At 44.8% G+C, this 18478-nt stretch overlaps 1 protein-coding gene across 10 annotated transcripts in view; it reads right to left on the bottom strand.

Annotated features, from left to right (window-relative positions):
* SCAP (SREBF chaperone) overlaps window positions 1–18478 on the bottom strand; it is an 80801-nt gene that overhangs the window by 19980 nt on the left and 42343 nt on the right. For all 10 annotated transcript variants that reach the window (XM_068933993.1, XM_068933986.1, XM_068933990.1 and 7 more), the window contains 5 exons: window positions 16139–16359; window positions 9802–9907; window positions 8654–8826; window positions 7805–7931; window positions 220–332 (listed from right to left, as the gene is read on the bottom strand). In XM_068933993.1, the coding sequence (XP_068790094.1) occupies window positions 220–332; window positions 7805–7931; window positions 8654–8826; window positions 9802–9907; window positions 16139–16359 (740 nt within the window). The remainder of the gene's footprint in view (window positions 1–219; window positions 333–7804; window positions 7932–8653; window positions 8827–9801; window positions 9908–16138; window positions 16360–18478) is intronic.

The raw sequence follows: 18478 nt of genomic DNA, 5'->3' as shown, positions 1-18478 counted from the left end.
TGCCCACAATTATAGTCTTAAATTAATTCTTGAAATTAACAGAAAAACAGTACAAAGAGACTATCAGAATATAATTCCCAATCCAATTCAACACACGCCGTCCTGGTTTCTTGCGCAGGCCAGAATTAATATTAATATATTCCCATCTCCAAGTTCTTAGGTTACCCCTGATTTTCTCTCTCTCTCTCTTTCAAGGTTTTTCCAGAGCAGGCTGTATACCTTGGGCAATGCGTAGCTTCACTTCCAGGTCAACAGGCGTAGAGACAACAGACTTGGTGAGAACCAACACGTTCTCTAGGCCAATCACTACAACCAAGTATGGAAATATTTCTCTAGAGAAAACAGAGCCAGAAATGAAAATGAGATCATTAATGAAAAGGTATGGAAGAACACAAATTAAGCAGCAACCACACACTCTAGAGTCAAGGCCAGGAAACTCTGCTCACTGCTTCTAGCCATGTCCCCTCTCATACAATAGTAATCTTTGATGAGGTGCGGGCTGCCAACATCTTTGGACAGATGTTAACATTTCTGTAAAGCTGCATGCTTTTCTGACACATAGCCATTGTAGATCACCACTAAGTTATCTTTATGCTTCCCAGGGTTGGGACAGAACCCCTCTAAGAGTCTCTACAGCATCTAGCACAAAGAGGTGCAATCCTTCAAAAGGAAGGACTCTGAACACCATTGCAATACACTCAGTAATAACCAGGCAGCAAAACAAGATCAGAACATGAGGGCAGGGATCAAGTCCAGGCACCACCAATGAAAATCCTGCTAAACTGCAGCTAAGCATTACATTAAACAAAACATTTTTGGAAGTTTCTCAAGTGAGTCGCCTGGCTCAGATACCCAGCAGGCAAAAGTTTTCACACTCTGCAGCTGCTTAGGCAGAGCCACTTCAGCCTGAAACATCTGCCCTAAAACCCAGCCCAAAATAAAATGGGAATTATTTTACCTACAGGTGAGTGCAACATATTTCAGATCATGACTGACATAGGAGAAAAGCTGAATGACTTGACTGTACTGAACAGATACTTTAAGGGAGGGTAGAGAACAAGTGGAACTGAGGGCTCAGCAGTGGCTTGCCATTAAGACATAGACTCTCTCCATTGGAAGAAAGCCTTCCTTGGCTTGCTTAGCATCATTTTAGTAAATGTGAAAACTCAAGGCTTATAAGTTCACTGAAAATCAGACTGAAAACAGAGCAGTAGCAGAAGTCGTTTCATATCCTGCAACAAGTCTCAAGCAGTGAAGGAGACACATCTGAAGGAGCCTCTCCGCTGAAAGGAGATAAATTAATCCGTATGGAGCTATGCCCTCCAGTACACCAGTTAGCTCAGAAACTATGACACCGAGAACAGCATGCAACGTACATATGCCCTATACATGAACAAACTAAATCCTGCTGAGGATAATTTCTACCCAAGACTCAAGAACACACACAGAAACGGATGTACCTTCCACAACGTTCCCAAGAAGAAGAGTAAGACCAACCAAGATCACCACGGTGACTTTATTCAACTCTCCCTCTTGCCCCTCAACTTTTTTCCTATTTTGAAACACTTACAGCCCAGATCAGTAAGAGGAAAAAAGCTGGAAAATGCTCTGGCATGTAACAAGGATAGTAATTTTCTTGCTTTCCCTCCAGCTAAACTTAGGCAAAATGATAATGCTTTCTTTTCAAGGGGTAACGGATTTGTGCTGGGCTGGTCTGTACAGATCCAGAAAGTGAACATGTGTGCGTGCATACATACACACGTCTTGGCAAATCCCTAAGAGTAAAGAGCGTTAAAATAGAGAGCTTCAGAAGAACTACTCCTGTTTTCTGCCATAAGCCCCGAGGACCACCTTCCCAACCGCTGCTTTTGAATGCCTACAGTCATCTGACACCGGCTTCAACAAAATTTGCACCCATATAACTGCCATCAGCCTCCATCTTACAAGCTCAGCTGGGGAAAAACACCTGTCTGGAATCACTGCTAACTCAGCTATTTCATTCCAATTGATTTCTTGAACAAACAGCAAGCTGAAATAGCAGCTTGAACAGTGTTCAAAAAACAAATTACACTCCCGCCTCCCTCCAAAAAAAGAAAAAGAAAAACAGACTTCACCCTTCCCCAGGTACAGCTGCCTGCTGGTTGTTCCCAGTAAAGAGGGGATGAAGACTACGGCCAATGAAATGACTGAATTTAAGAGTGGTATGATTCAAATAGCTGTAACCCATTGGCCAGTGAACCGTGCCACAGTGCTCAGCCCAGACTTGGCAGAGCGTGCCATGACAGCAAGCAGACCCTTCTGCCGCGCGAAGGTCACTGCGGAGAATTCACAACAGCGCTGGCCAGCGAGACATCACTGCCTGAGAAGACAATACGATGATTTAACACTGCTAACAAACGGGCAGTCACCTCCTGAACGTCTCCCTCATAGCACAGCTTTATGCAGAAAATGGGGATTATCTTTCTGTGTGGCCCAGCTTCCCACCATGAGTAGCACTCCAAACAGGTTACAGCAGAGATGCGCTGTCGCGCTATGCGAACCCACAAAGAACCGCAAAGTCGTGCCCGCTACCTGTGTGGCACACAGCATACTTGAAATCCAGTGGCACCAGGCGGTTTTGTGGCATGGAAAGAGAAAAATAACTCAGGAGTTGATCACATTCATTTTTATAGAGAATTCTATTGCTTCATGCAGTCCTACTTCGTAATAAGCTGCAGATGTTTGTAGCAATAGCACATCACTAGATCAACAAAGCAGTCAGAGAAGGCTGGGGATCTTGTCACTTGACATGGGGGAATTATGAACTTTCACTCTTGGCAAGCAAATCTGGATGTGGAAGCAGCTAGAAATGACCAGTGTGCAGTAATACCAGCAATATTTGAGTTGTGAGGCTTAGAGCCTGTCGAGACGAGCAGCGCATGCCTCTCGAAGCTCCTTTTACTGGCTGCCAGCAAATTCCACTGGCTCAGTTAAATTCATTTTACGCTCTTTCTGGTTATTTGCATAACTATGAGTACTACAGATATCTTTAAGAAAACTGAATGAACGTTCTGAGGTTCGTCTAGATGCTGCAGATAAGACGAGATACTATGAAGTTCCATGAAGCACAAGTACCTCCAGCGCTACAGAAAAGAAAAAGGAAATACAACAGCAGTAACAACATAGTATTTGTCTTTCTTTTAATGTGAATAATTCAAGCTACCACAGATCCTAAAACATATTTTCCAAAGTCAGCCTATAGAGACTGTTCTGGAAGCCATAGTCAATCTACCATACTGGGCAGCCCTGCCCATTCAGTTTTTGATCTGAATAGAATTTTACAGATTGGACGGGGTAAGCAATGGGATTACCAAAAACCGAAAAGAAAAGTCTGCTGAGGATTCAGCTAGAGTGGGAGAGATCTTTCCTCAGAACTGGTGTACCCCAGGGGTCAATACTGGGTCCAATCCTATTCAACTCATTCATCAATGACCCTCAGCAAGTTTGCCGGCGATACAACACTGGGAGGAGTGGCTGACACACCAGAAGGCTGTGCTGCCATTCAGAGGGACCGCGACAGGATGGAGAGATGGCCAGAGAGGAACCTCCTGAAGTTCAACCAAGGCAAGGGCAGGGTCCTGCCCCTGGGGAGGAATAACCCCAGGCACCAGGACAGGCTCGGGGCTGATCTGCTGGAAAGCAGCTCTGCGGAGAAGGACCTGGGGGTCCTGGTGGACAACAAGTTAAACGTGAGCCAGCAACGTGCCCTTAGGGCCAAGAAGGCCAATGGTACCCTGGGCTGCATTAGGCAGAGTGTTGCCAGCAGGTGGAGGGAGGTGATCCTGCCCCTCTCCTCAGCCCTGGTGAGGCCCCACTTGGAGTACTGGTTCCAGTTCTGGGCTCCCCAGTACAAGAGAGGCATGGAGCTCCTCGAGTGAGTCCAGTGAAGGGCCACAAAGATGATGAAGGGACTGCAGCCTCTGTCATATGAGCAGAGGCTGAGGGAGCTGGGACTCTTCAGCCTGGAGCAGACTGAGGGGGGATCTGATCAATGTGTACAAGTATCTGAAGGGGGGGGCGTCAAGAGGATGGGGCCAGACTCTTCTCCGTGGTGCTTAGTGATAGGATGAGAAGTAACAGGCGCAAAGTTAAACACAGGAAGCTCCATCTGAACATGAGGAAAGACTTTTTTACACTGGCTGAACAATGGAATGGGTTTGCTCAGTGGAGTCTCCTTCCCTGGATTTAAAATCCATCTGGACACAATCCTGTGCAATGTGCTGTAGGTGACCCTGTTTGAGCAAAGGGAATGGACTAGATGATCTGTAAAGATCCCTTGCAACCTCAGCCATTCTGTGATTCCGTGAATCACAGAGGATAAATTCCCTTCACATGTTAGGAAGGCATTGTAGTTTTGAATGGGATATAAATTCAAGGTCCTAACCTTACATGTGCTGACTTGTGATTAAAATTTCCCTAGTATTCACCCACGCTGCCACTTGAATGTTAGCTCTGGTATCCTAAGCAAATTTTAGCTCTAACAATTAAAGTGTAACACACTATTCTCTTCATTTCCTGCTCAAAATCTGCATAGGAAGTGAATTTCCGTGGTGAATGAAATAAATACAAAATACACAGGACATTTAGAGGCAGCTTCCTGTTCATGTCAAAACATCCAAAATCGAGCAAGGATAACTCAGTTCTGCCTTTATGTAGTGCTATTTTCAGCAGACAACCTCTGTCACTCCTCCAAACAGTACTTCAGGATGGAAAACTGATGTGAGAAAAGCCCTTTAGAATCCTTAGGGATGAAATGGCTGAAGAAAGAGAACGACACAAACATCAGGGACAGATCTGCTGCTCAGCAAAGGAAAATGCAGTCTTGTGGAGTACATTAGTTAATGTTCACTATCTAGCACCACTTCCAGATAAGCTGCAATAAGCCTTCAGAAGGCAGTAGAAATAAGGAAAACAAAACCTGTAATTCTCTCATCAACTATGTCCTACTTAATCATTAGTTTCTACTGCAGAAGATAATTAAATCGTCTACGAGGAGTCAACAGTTTTTCTTATTTTAAATGACTAGCAGTTTAAAAAGCAACGAGACATTACCTGTTCCTGAAAAATAAGATGAGTGTGCAGGACACACACAAGCTGTTCACCTTCTGCAAACAACAACTCAAAAGCTTAAGTTCAGCTGTTAATATATACATATTATATCTATTATATGAGTCCAAATATACTTGTAAACAGAGACAGCCTAAAATTTTTGAAAGGTTTAAGGAGTTATCTCATCAATTTCTTTCATTTAAAATGCAAGTGTTCACATTTGAGCTAGTCATTTTAAGCTTTTTTATAGTCAATAAGGTCATAATTTTAGATTGTGATTCATCTGATCTAACTGAGATGCCAACTTGTGGGTGAGCCGACTTGTGCTCTGGAATTGTCTACAGACTTTCACAGTCCACCAGCTCACAAGAATCCCACTTGTAGGGAATGCCAGCCATTCCTCCCAACTTCACTGCTTATAGCCTTTCTAAAATCTTGGGTAGATCATGTCCCCTCTCTTCTTTTCTGTAAAATAAGACTAATGTATAATTACATTATGTAATAATGCATAATTACATTATCTCCTATAATTATTTTACTTCATTAGTATTTGCAGTATGCTTTAAGACAAGTGAAAGCTATTAAAGAAAGACAGAAGATGATTAATGACTCAGGTCTAGTTTATATAGCATATCTATAGTACTCAAGAACTGATCTCTAAGCAACAAGTGTATTTTAGTACCTTACAAAAATGAGTGAAGGAAAAAAGCTCATCATGAATAGAGGTACCATTAAAAACACAGACACCCACATGTAGAAAGCTCTGCTGTAAAATAAAAATTTTAAAAGGGCAAATCAAAGTTTAACCAGACAAATCTGACACTGAGCCCTGAAGCTGGCCAAATCCTAGCATGTTGGGTACGTGCTACACCAAGAACACACTGTCCCCCTGTGTGGAAAAGTTCAGCATCAGATAACTAAAGACAAAGTGCTTTGGCAGACATTAGGGAATCAGACAAAGGTCAAAAGGATCTCTTGGGTACCTGCAATCCCAATCATTCTCTATATAACTTGCTCACATAGTAATGCTACCTTCATTTCACCTAGGCTATTTCCTTTCAGCGTGATCCCACCTGTGACAGCTGTTGAGAACAGGAAAACATGAGCTTTGAAGAAATAAAAAGGCAGGCCCCGGTGCCTTTTTGGATAACGGGGAGTTCAAGGTGTCTCACTTGCTCCTTCAGTGTCTATATGCTTACAGCACTTCAGAGAGGAGTCGGATCAAGCCCTGTAGGATCCTTCCATATGAGAATACGAGAATATCCACCATTACCATCACACAGTATTTGTCTAGAAGAGCAGAATTAACCTGCTAAAAAAGCGCTCCCTTGTCCAAACTCACCAGAAGTCAATGAGACCTCACTTTCAGGAACATCAGACCCCCACCAGCACAGAATCCAAGTGTCTTTTATCTAATTAGACAGCATTTAGAAAGTATTGCAAGAATGAAGGTTCCATCCCAAAGGAAACTGTTCAAGCAATCATTTTAAGGCAAAGAAATTCTGCAGGAAAACTGCTTTTAGAAATAAGGACTGAATTAATTCTTTTTTTTCTAGCAGCCTATAGGAGGAACAATTGGATTGGTTTAGCGCTGTGTGTGACAATGATAAGGCTGATGATGTACAGAGACCTCTGGTCACTGTGCTAACCAGCACTGCTCCCCCATATATCTGCATCCAAATATTGTCCGTTTTCTTACATCAAACCTTTCAGCTTCAAGTGGATCCTGTTTTATTTGTACAGTTCACAGTATAACAGGGTCTTGATCCATAGTTCAGGCTCACAGGCATCACAGTAGTAAAAGTAGTAAGAAACATTCTAGTTTCTGAATTCAATTCTTCATAGACCTGCTTAGCTTCTAGGAGAGAAATTCCTCAGTCTAGTTCTGGTTCCCAGGAAATTATTGCTAGGATTCAAGAGACCCCCCTCATGGGTCAAACATTTATTGTTTCCATGGTATATAGCTGGAAGAAAGGAGATTGGAAGAGAAACACTTAACTATTTAGGAAAGGGGTCTGAAAATCAAAAGAAAGATCCTGAAATCAACTTCAAGTAGTAGGAAATGAATAGAGTGTGGAACTTGGTAGGGGAGAGGTGCTAGCTATAGCCTTCTCAGGGATTTTCTACTTAACACAAACATAATGAACTGTAGTAACTACATCAAAAGTCACAACACCGACTGTAACATACACAGCAACCCCAGTCAAAAGAAGAGTTGAGTAAATATCAGTGATGGGTGCAAAGGTACCAAGCTAGCCTCTCAGGCACAATACCACAGGTCACCTCTGCCACTTTCCAAGATCTTTCTCAGTAACATGTAATGAATGTTACTCAGTTAGCCAGGGGAAAGATAACAAGCCCTTTCAGATGCTGAGACAAGTCACTGCAGGAGGAAGGAATATGGGAGCCTATCTAGTTGCCAGGAACTCAAGTTTATGAATAAAAGGTTGTCCCAACAATTCTTTCAGCTCTAGACAGGGAGACAATGGCTAAGCAATAACACATCCCCAAAAAGCCTGTGGCCCAGTCAAGTCTATTCGCTGGCAAGCAGAAAAGCACAAGGCCCTTCAGCTCAGGAGGGGGTCTGATAACATCTGCACAACAGTAGGAAGCTTGTCTGAAAAATGCTAGGTCTTAAACATTAGGCATTGAACAGCTGTTTTCAAATGATTTTACCCCCATCTGCCTGGAAAGAAGCTCGGTTCTGGAAACATACCCTCCATTAAGAGTAGGCGTCAAGCCAAATAGTGTGCACAGGCCAACTGACATAAGCAGAGAGCTGAGCACTGTCACGACCGCTGCCAGTGCCAAGCCCCATTTTGACTTCACCATGTCAATCTTCCCTGAAAAACAGAATGCAAAGTCTCTCATTACCAAACAAAAGAAAATAACATCCAAAAAATAATAATAACAAAAAAAATCAAGTGGAAGGGATCCTCATCCTCCATTATTTCAGCAGGCAGCTTACTATCCTGCAGAAATAGTGGTAGTTCAGTGTCATTGTCTTAAACGTAGCTCCCAGATACTTTTGACACGACAGTAATTGCTAAACAGGTACTGTAACAAGGATTTGGCCCCAGGATAATGCATGGTTTGCAGCTCAAACTAGTTCCATACACAGCACTGTTGGAGCATGAATGAAAGAAACTTAAACGTGGCTAGTAAGGACTAAAACCAGAAGGTCAGACCTTTCTGAGCATGAACTAGTCTCTCAAAAGTGGAGAAGACATCATTACTGTGGCACTTAAATGTGCAGAAGACAGAAACCATCACAGAAGATATCACAAGAAATAATACAGCACTTGCTGAGAACAGATTAATTGAAACCAGATAAACAGGACTATTGACTCTCTATATGACAGTTTTCTATCACGGTAATATTTCAACATTGCCTTTCCTGCTGAAACAGGAGGGAACTGCAGTACTATGGACTGGACCCTTCCCCTTACATGCAGCAGCAAAAAAGGCAACCTGTCACTGAACCCTTGCACATGTTCCACCAGCAAGCACGCAGGTGGCTTATGAAGCTTGCTTTCCCTTGAGGTTCTCCACCCCACAAACCTACGTGTGGAGAAGTAGATGTAAGCGAAGAGTATAATATAGGTGGTGACAAGGGGGATCAGCTCAGCAATGCCAATCTCTTCCTTGAAGTGCACATGAACAATGTTCTCCTCTCGCAATGTGCAGTTAGGACTTGGATGCAGCAGCTTCAGGCGAGAACGGAGGCTGCTGAGGAACCTGAGATGAAAAGCAAGCAGAAGGATGAGATTTATGCTATACCAAACAACCAGCATGCAATTCCAAGGAAGAGCTCAATGAGTACAGGACAGCTAGCAAGATGCTCTATGGATTTATACAGACTTACAAAACACAGTTCTCTCTAAGCCTGACTGCTAATCTGTTCCTCTCTGGCTTCAACTATGTTCATCACATCTGTACTGTGGCAATCTCACAGACCTAGATTTCTAAGAGTCAATAATAAGAATTACAAAGACTCAGCAAAACTATTTAAAGCAAGGGCTCATCATCAGAAATCTTGGCTCTGGGGAACTGAACACGCTCAACATGTAGTTTCAAACATCCCCTAAATTTTACATAAATACAGCTGATGAAAGGTGCTACAAGACAGTCCTTGAGGCTGAAGGTTTCTTGCATGGGCAGCAGCAGAGCAAGTTTCAGCTACAGGGCTGCAAATTCATTCTTCAGGAATTCTGAAATCAGAATTCCTGCAAAATCCTTCAGGAATTCTCCGCAGCACAGAGCAGAGCACTTACTCTTCAGACCCCTTCAATCCAAGCCAGCTTTGCCAATGTTGCTAAAAGGGTTTCACAGTTGGTGCCGGCTGAACTAGTGCTTACTGGAAAGGAAAACACTCCTTGCACCAGGAGCTGGGTCAAAACAGACCTACTGGGCTTTGCCTGTGGCTTTCAGCTATGACAGCTCTGCGGGCAGAAGAGGCCCTCATCAGAAGAGCTCCCACTAGCAGCTTTGATTATTATATGTACTTTTCTAAAAAGAAATTGAGAGCTGAGTAATGTATCTCCATTTCTCCCCAAAATAGCACTCTGCTTTTCTATAGCAAAATAATCTAAAACACAAGAAAAGGGAAAATAAAGAAAAAAATAACAATAATCAGAATAGAGAAAATAGCAAAATTGCCAAGAAACAAAGAAGAATCCCTAACATAAAAATAGCACAGCTAAAGCTCCTTACCTAGAATCATAATGCTGGAGACCCAGTGTGACAGTATATGATACCACTCGCTTCCTATTATAAAGGTTCACCCCACTGTACTTTCCAGGGAGTCCAAACAACAGATCTGCAAAATAAAAATATGAACAAAGCATTAAGATAACAGACAAATAAACAAAAAAGATGAGAAATGAGTGCTCACTGCCGAGAATGTTGTACGAGAGCTACTATTCTTATAAGAAGCATTTTCACAGAATCACAGAATTGTTGAGGTTGGAAGGTACCCAGAGAGGGCAGCTCTGCAGAGAAGGACCTGAAGATCCTGGTGGACAACAAGTTGACCATAAGCCAGCAATGTGCCCTTGGGGCAAAGAAGGCCTACAGCATCCCAGATTGCATTAGGAGAGTGTTGCCAGCAGGTCAAGGGAGGTGATTCTGCCCCTCTACTCAGCCCTGGTGAGGCCACACCTGGAGCGCGGTGTCCAGTGCTGGGTTCCACAGTACAGTGATAACATGGTCACAGTGGACCACATCCAGCAAACAGCCACAAAGATGATCAAGGGTTTGGAGCATCTCTCATACGAGGAGAGGCTGAGAGTTGGGATTGCTTCGCCTGGAGAAGAGAAGGCTTGGCAGCGTATATAAACACTTGATGGCAGGGGAGTAAAGAAGATCAAGCCAGACTCGTCTCAGTGGTATCCAGTGACAGGACGTGAGGCAATGGACACAAACTGAAACACAGGAAATTCCATTTAAATATAAGAAAAAAAAATTTTTTTTAAACTGTGAGGGTAGTCAAACACTGGAACAGGTTGCCCAGAGAGGTTGTGGAGTCTCCATCCTTAGAGATATTCAAAACCCAACTGGCCACAGCACTGAGTAACGTGTTCCAGCTGACCCTGCTTTGAGCAGGGGGGTTGGACTAGATGATCTCCAGAGGTCACAGAATCACAAAATCATAAAGTTGGAAGGGGTCTCAGGACGTCTTCTCTTGTCCAATGAGCTAGTCATTCTTTCATAGAAGTCTATGAGGTCAGTCAGGCATGATTTTCCCTTCCACGCTGACTACTCCCAATCACTTTCTTGTCCTTAATATTTTTGGAAACGGTCTCCAGGATGGCTCCGTTGCCTTCTCAGGGACTGAGGTGAAGCTGACCCGCTGGATGTTCCCTGGACCCTCCTTCTTGAAGACAGGAGTGACATTTGCCTTCTGCCAGTCCCCGGGAACTTCCCTGGATCAGCACAACCTTTCAACAGTTATCAAGAGTGGCCTTGCAACAGCATCAGCCAGCTCCCTCAGCACTCATGGATGCACTCCACCGCATCCCATGGACTTGCATACATCCAATTTCTTTAAAGGTTCTGATCCTCCCCTACTGAGGGTAAGTCTTCATTGCTCCACACTTTCCAACAGGTCTCAGAGGCCTGGGATTCCTGAGAGCAACTCTTAGCAGTAATGACCAAGGGGAAGAAGGCACCAAGTACCTCAGCCTTTTCCATGTCCTTTTTCTCCAGGTCCTCTGCCCCATTCAGGAGTGGGCCCACATTTTTCCTAGTCTTCCTTTTGCCACTGATATACCTGTAGAAGCCTTTCCTGTTGCCCTCCACCTCCCTTAGCAGATTCAATTCCAGATAGGCTCTGACTTTCCTAACCCCATCTCTGCACGCTCTATATTCCTTCTGGGTCACCTGTCCGTGCTTCCATCTCTTATACACTTCTTTTTTTCGTTTGAGTTTAGCCAGGAGCTCCTTGTTTATCCATGCAGGCCTCCTGTTATCTTTTTTGACTTCTTGCACATCAGGATGGACCATTCTTGAAAAGGGTGATCTGTGAAAATCAACCAGCTCTGCTGGGCCTATCCTCTCTCCAGGACCGCATGCCCATGGGACTCTTCCAAGCAGATCCCTGAAGAGACCAAAGCCTCCTCTCCTAAAGTGCAGGGTTGTGACCTTGCTTTCTCCTTTTTTGCCCCTCTTCCTCTCCAGATCCTGAACTCTGCAATCTCATGGTCACTGCAGTCAAGGCTGCCCCCAACCTTCACATTCCCAGCCAGTTCTCCTGCATTTTTAAGCATGAACTCCAGCAGAACACATGCCCTCATTGGCTCCTTGACCACACATGTCAGGAAGTCACCATTAACGCACTCCAGAAACCTTCTGGATTGCTTGTGCCTTGCTGTGTTGCCCTTCCAGCAGCTATCAGGGTGGTTGAAGTGCCCCATGAGGACCAGGGCCTGCAAACATGAGGCTTCCTCCTGTTGTCTTAAGATGTCTGTCCTCATCATCATCATCTCCCTGATCAGGCAGGCTGTAACAGACAACCACCACAACTTTGCCTACATTGGTCTGCCCTTTATCCTAACCCATAAGCTCTCAACTAGCTCACTGTCTGTCCCTAGGTAGAGCTCCATGCACTCCTGCTGCTCTCTTCCACAAAAGGCAATTCTCCCTCTCGCCTTCCCAGCCCGTTCTTCCTAAGGAGCTGGTCCACTGCGGCACTCTAGTCCTGTCAGCTACTCCACCATACCTCCATAATCCCGAAGAGAGTGTAGCCCTCCAACTGCACATACAGAATCACAGAATCGTTTAGGTTGGAAGGGACCTCTGGAGATCATCTAGTCCAACCTCCCTGCTCAAGCAGGGTCACCTAGAGCATATTGCCCAGGATCACATCCAGACGGGTTTTGAATATCTCCAGAGAAGGAGACTCCACTACCTCTCCGGGCAACCTGTTCCAATGCTCTGTCACCCTCACAGTAAAGAAGTTTTTTCTCATACCTCTAATCCCTCCTATTTGTTTCCCATGCTGAGTGCATTTCTGTACAGGTGCTTCAGATTGGCACTCAATTTGTCCTTCAACAGAGGAGGCAGGTATTGCATCCCTCCTGGGAAACTGGTATGCTCGAATACCTCTCTGAGGTGCCTATACACCAATGCACAGAGCATAGGGAATAAACAGGAAGAGTTAGAGATCTGTGTACGGTCACAGGGCTTTGATCTCATTGCATTTCAGAGACTTGGTGGGATAGCTCACATGACAGGAATGTTGTCATGAATGGCTACATGCTTTTTAGAAAAGACAGGCCAGGAAATTGAGGTGGCAGAGTTGCCCTTTATGTGAGACAGCATGTGGAATGTACAGAGCTCTGCCTCAAAGCAGAGGGTAAGGGCTAAAAGGCAGACTAAGATGGGTGACACTGTTGTGGATGTCTACTACAAGCTACCTGACCAGAAGGAGGAAGTCAAGGAGGCCTTTTACAGACAGCTGGAAGTAGCCTCACAGTCACAGGCCCTGATCCTTATGGGGGACTTCAACCACCCTGGCATCTGCTGGAAGAACAACACAGCAAGGCAGAAACAATCCAGGAGGTTCCTGGAAAGCACTGATGATAACGTTCTGACACAGGTTAAGGAGAAACCAACGAGATGTGTGCTGCTGGACCTTGTACTAACAAACAAGGAAGGTCTGGTTGGAGATGGGATGGTTGGGGGCAACCTTGGCTGCAGTGACCGTGGGACGGTAGAGCTCAGGGTCCTGTGCAGAAGAAGCAGGGCAATAAGTAAGTTTGCAACCCTGAACTTCAGGAGGGCTAACTTTGGCCTCTTCAGGGACCTACTTGGAGGAATATCATGGGGTAGGGCCCTGGAAGGAAGGGGGGGGAGGGTCCAGGACAGCTGGTTAATATTCAAGCATCACTTCCTGCAGGCTCAAGAGCAGTGCATCCCTCTGAGTAAGAAGTTGAGCAAAGCGGGCAGGAGACCTGCATGGATGAGCAAGGAACTTCTGGCAAAACTCCAACAGAAGAGGGAAGTCTACAGAACGTGGAAAAGGGGACAGGCCACTTGGGAGGAATACAGGGATATTGTCAGAGTACGCAGGGATGCAACAAGGAAGGCTAAGGCCCATTTGGAATTAAATCTGGCAAGGGATATCAAGAACAGCAAGAAGGGCTCCTTCAAACGCATAATTAACAAAAGGAAGCCAAGTGAAAATGTAGGCCTGCTACTGAATGGGGCAGGGGACCTGGTGACAAAGGACACAAAAAAGGCTGAGGTCCTGAACGCCTTCTTTGCCTCAGCCTTCACTGCTAAGGCCAGCCCTCAGGAATCCCCGACCCACGAGACCAGGGAGAAAGGCTGGAGGAAAGGAAGACCTTCCCTTGGTGGAGGAGGATCGGGTTAGAGATCATTCAGGCAAACCTGACACCCACAAGTCCATGGGCCCTGATGGGATGCACCCACGACTGCTGAGGGAGCTGGCGGATGTTATCGCTAGGCCACTCTCCATCATCTTTGAAAGGTCCTGGAGATCAGGAGAGGTGCCTGAGGACTGGAAGAAAGCCAGCGTCCCTCCAGTCTTCAACAAGGGCAAGGAGGAGGAGCCAGGAAAATACAAGCCTGTCAGCCTCACCTCCAGCCCTGGAAAGCTGATGGAACAGCTCATCCTGCAGACCATCTCTAAGCACGTGGAGGACAAGAAGGTGATCGGGAGTAGTCAGCGTGGATTCACCAAAGGCAAACCATGCTTACCCAACCTGATAGCCTTCTCTGATGGGAGACACCTGGCTGGGGAGAGGAGGGGAGAGCAGTGAGGGTGGACTACCTGGGCTTCAGCAAGGCTTTTCCACACTGTCCCCCATCACATCCTCACAGGCAAGCTCAGGAAGCGTGGGCTGGACGAGTGGACAGGATTGAGAACTGGCTGGATGGCCGAGCTCAGAGGGTTGTGGTCAGCAGTGCAGAGTCTAGTTGGAGGCCTGTGTGTAGTGGTGGCCCCCAAGGGGACAGTACTGGGACCAGTATTGTTCAGCTTATTCATCAATGACCTGGAGGAAGGGACAGAGTGCACCCTCAGCAAGTTTGTCGGCGATACAACACTGGGAGGAGTGGCTGATGCCCCAGAGGGCTGTGCTGCCATTCAGAGGGACCTGGACAGGATGGAGAGCTGGGCAGAGAGGAACCTCCTGAAGTTCAACCAAGGCAAGGGCAGGGTCCTGCCCCTGGGGAGGAATAACCCCAGGCACCAGGACAGGCTCGGGGCTGACCTGCTGGAAAGCAGCTCTGCGGAGAAGGACCTGGGGGCCCTGGTGGACAACATGTTGACCATGAGCCAGCAACGTGCCCTTAGGGCCAAGAAGGCCAATGGTACCCTGGGCTGCATTAGGCAGAGTGTTGCCAGCAGGTGGAGGGAGGTGATCCTGCCCCTCTCCTCAGCCCTGGTGAGGCCCCACTTGGAGTACTGGTTCCAGTTCTGGGCTCCCCAGTACAAGAGAGGCATGGAGCTCCTCGAGTGAGTCCAGTGAAGGGCCACAAAGATGATGAAGGGACTGCAGCCTCTGTCATATGAGCAGAGGCTGAGGGAGCTGGGACTCTTCAGCCTGGAGCAGACTGAGGGGGGATCTGATCAATGTGTACAAGTATCTGAAGGGGGGGGCGTCAAGAGGATGGGGCCAGACTCTTCTCCGTAGTGCTTAGTGATAGGATGAGAAGTAACAGGCGCAAAGTTAAACACAGGAAGCTCCATCTGAACATGAGGAAAGACTTCTTTCCTGTAAGGATGAATGAGCACTGGAACAGGTTACCCAGAGAAGTTGTGGAGTCTCCTTCCCTGGAGATATTTAAAATCCATCTGGTTACGTTCCTGGGTAGACCTCTATCTTATTTGTAAATGAGCTGTCAAAGAGAGACATCATGTGCTCCAAACTATAGTCTGTATGTATTCTGGGTGCTCAAAAAAATAACCTTTAAAATAAACTTGCTTTAAGGTTACAAAACCCCTTTTCAGACATGTCAGATTATAGGTTTCCCCAAAATCTACAAAGTTCCTTTAAAAAGAGAGAGACAACATTTTCCCTGACATTATAGAACTACTACACAATATGATGACAGATGCAGTCAAACTTTTTTTAATTAAGAGAGCAAAAACACTTTAATGAGATCTGGTGTCCACTTGCGGTATATGCAGACAAGTATCAGTGAAAGCACACTGCAGGATGAATATTTATTCATCTGTTACAATGAGACAGTCTGAATGCCACAGCCAGTGCTGTTCTGAGAGCACCAGGGAAAAAGACAGGATATAGCATATATGTAGAGGAATAGGAACAGAGAGGCTTAGGCAAGTTATCTGTTGTTTTTATACCTACAGAACGGAGGCTGGTTGAACAGAATTATTTGCTTTCTGCAACTTCAAGACTGAGTCCAAACACAGATACAAAATGAGAGATGAAATATATTTAGCAATTTCATCCCAGCTGCTGAGTAGCAAAATGCCACCCACCGGACATAATGAGGACAAAACAGCAGAGCAACCTGTAGGTACATTTCTCATAGCTTCAGTGGCACTCCAGCCTCCTACCTTTGAGAGTAGCTGATGTTTGCAATGTCTTTGGCTCATGCTGATGAATGGTTTTGATGATATCTGGGTCAGCATTAAAGCGCTCTCGGTCATTCTGCCAAAAGTTCCCTGGAGACAGTAACAGACAGCCATGTTCGGGGAGCAGATTCCGCAGTTTCTTGAGGCCTGGCAGAAGATCTGTCACCTGAAGGCAAACTTCCTCCAAGCTTTTGACACCAGAACTGAAACATAAGAAAAGATTATGCATTGCAGTGTATATTGCAACACTCGCAAACAAAAAGGCAAAGCAGCTGAGATGAATACTCGGAAGACCCCACGTTACTGCTCTTGCTCTTAACTATCAACGCATCAAGAGCCAGGGGTTACAAATCGGAATCTCACTGTAATAGGAGCACAAACTCCAGAATCCCACTGTCGTTTCTCTGCATAGTGCCTGGCCACACACCTTTCACTGTTCACCACTCCTAGGTTCCACCATTAAGATACCTCCAGTCTGATTAACAGAGAAATTGGCTCTGTGGATTTCTTCTTAAAAGACCTTTAACTCCTCTGTATTCCTCTTTCCACATATGCTGAATGGGATACTACACAGAAAGCTGTTATCAGTCTTCCTGGGGTGGTTTAGTTAAGTTGTACAGAGCGCTCTAAAATGTACAAAAGGGTCTAGCAGAGATAAAACTGTTCAATACCCACAACTCTGCAAAATCTTTTCACAATTCCTCTGCATTGCATGGAACAGAAAATGCCTTACAGGTTCAGAAATTAATTGACATGTAACACCAAAACTGGGTGGGAACTGGAACTTGTGGTTATGTTTCCAAAATTCAGGTTAACAGTTACATAGTCTTTATCAACTAATACTTCAGGCAAGATTCAACTTGGGCTTACAATAGCATACTAAGCATATGAAGGCGTAGTGACAAAAATTGGCAGCATGTCATTTGGCTAGACAAGAGCTATTAACCCAAAAAAGAACACTTCCCTCAACGTGATAAGGGTTACTGGTAGGATTTTGCACGGAAATGGTACATTTAACAAAGGCCAATTTAAAATACAGAAGATCAATCTTCCCTGGCTCCCCTCACAGAGGGAGAGAGAAGGCAGCTCCTCTAGAAGACAAGTCAGTTGGGATTCTCTTTTGAAGAGCCTTCTCTACATCTCCCCCCCCCCCCCCCCATAGTGACTGCAGAAAGAAAACATGGAACATTTCCTACAGTGATTTAAGTTAAGTCTTTGTGAACGTTCCCTCCATAACTTATATCCCGTCACTTTGTGGAGACCTATGTGGAAAAATGGCAGCTCTCACTCCAGAAAATACTGTATCAGTGTTTATGGGCAAAGACAACTTTCTGAAGTAGAATCTAGAGGAACTGATGCAGTGAGACCTCTGATAACAGCTCCAGGAAGAGTAAGAACACTATTATTTTAGAGTTAGCTAAAGCCTAAATGCAAAATATAACAGCGACAACAGTTTGTACTGTAGATGAGCTTGTGTAAGTTCTGATTCATGAAGGAAACATATACAGCATATGTGTCTACCAGTATATTCTTGGATGCAGAGAGGAATACCAGAAAAACATAAAGTGGAGCAAATGTCTGCTACACTACTAAAAATCCTATTGTACAAAGATGACTGCTCAAAGTTTCAACAATATTAGAGTTGATGAAAGTATAATCACTTTGTTTCCTATACGGTTGCCAAATATCTTTGGCTATTTCTTTACCACTTCAGTATAAAAATAAGTTTTTTGTATAAAAAACAGCTGCACTTTTTGCATCAGACAAAAGTAAATAAAATTTGATACTGATAAAAGCACCTGACAAGAAGGAATTTCATAATGAGGTCACTGCAGAACTAATATCAAAGCTAGATTGTCTCTGAATTATCCAAGTCTGCCACTGAAATGGGAGCCCTTTTACTGAGGTTTAAGTCTAAACGCCTAAATGAGTACTTTTGTTTCTGTTGGCTATGTAAGTTTAGTTTTGCTTCTATCCAGCATCATAACACATCAAGGCCAACACACCAATGGGAGCTAATGAGAAGACAACACACCTACCAGAAGGAAGTTGTTTCTAACTTGTAATTCGTAAATATATACAGATCACTTTCTGAAATTACTCATATGGTAAAGGGGCAGATGAGCTGGAAACACTGTAGAAAGGAGAAGTAGGGAAGCCTTTCTGTGCTCAGAAAGTAAAGTGAGCCAACAACTTGACAGCAGATAAGAACTTAGAACCAGAAGGAAAGCATATTTAAAAAAACGGAGGCAAAGCAACGTGTATAAAATGCATTCTTGATTTACACAGGTAGAATATGCCAGACTAATCTGATTGTACTTT

The sequence above is a fragment of the Struthio camelus genome, chromosome 2 (genome assembly GCF_040807025.1).
Source record: "Struthio camelus isolate bStrCam1 chromosome 2, bStrCam1.hap1, whole genome shotgun sequence".
Lineage (NCBI taxonomy): Eukaryota > Metazoa > Chordata > Aves > Struthioniformes > Struthionidae > Struthio > Struthio camelus.
The sequence above is the reverse complement of the archived record's forward strand: the minus strand, read 5'-3'. Positions and strand labels throughout refer to the sequence as shown.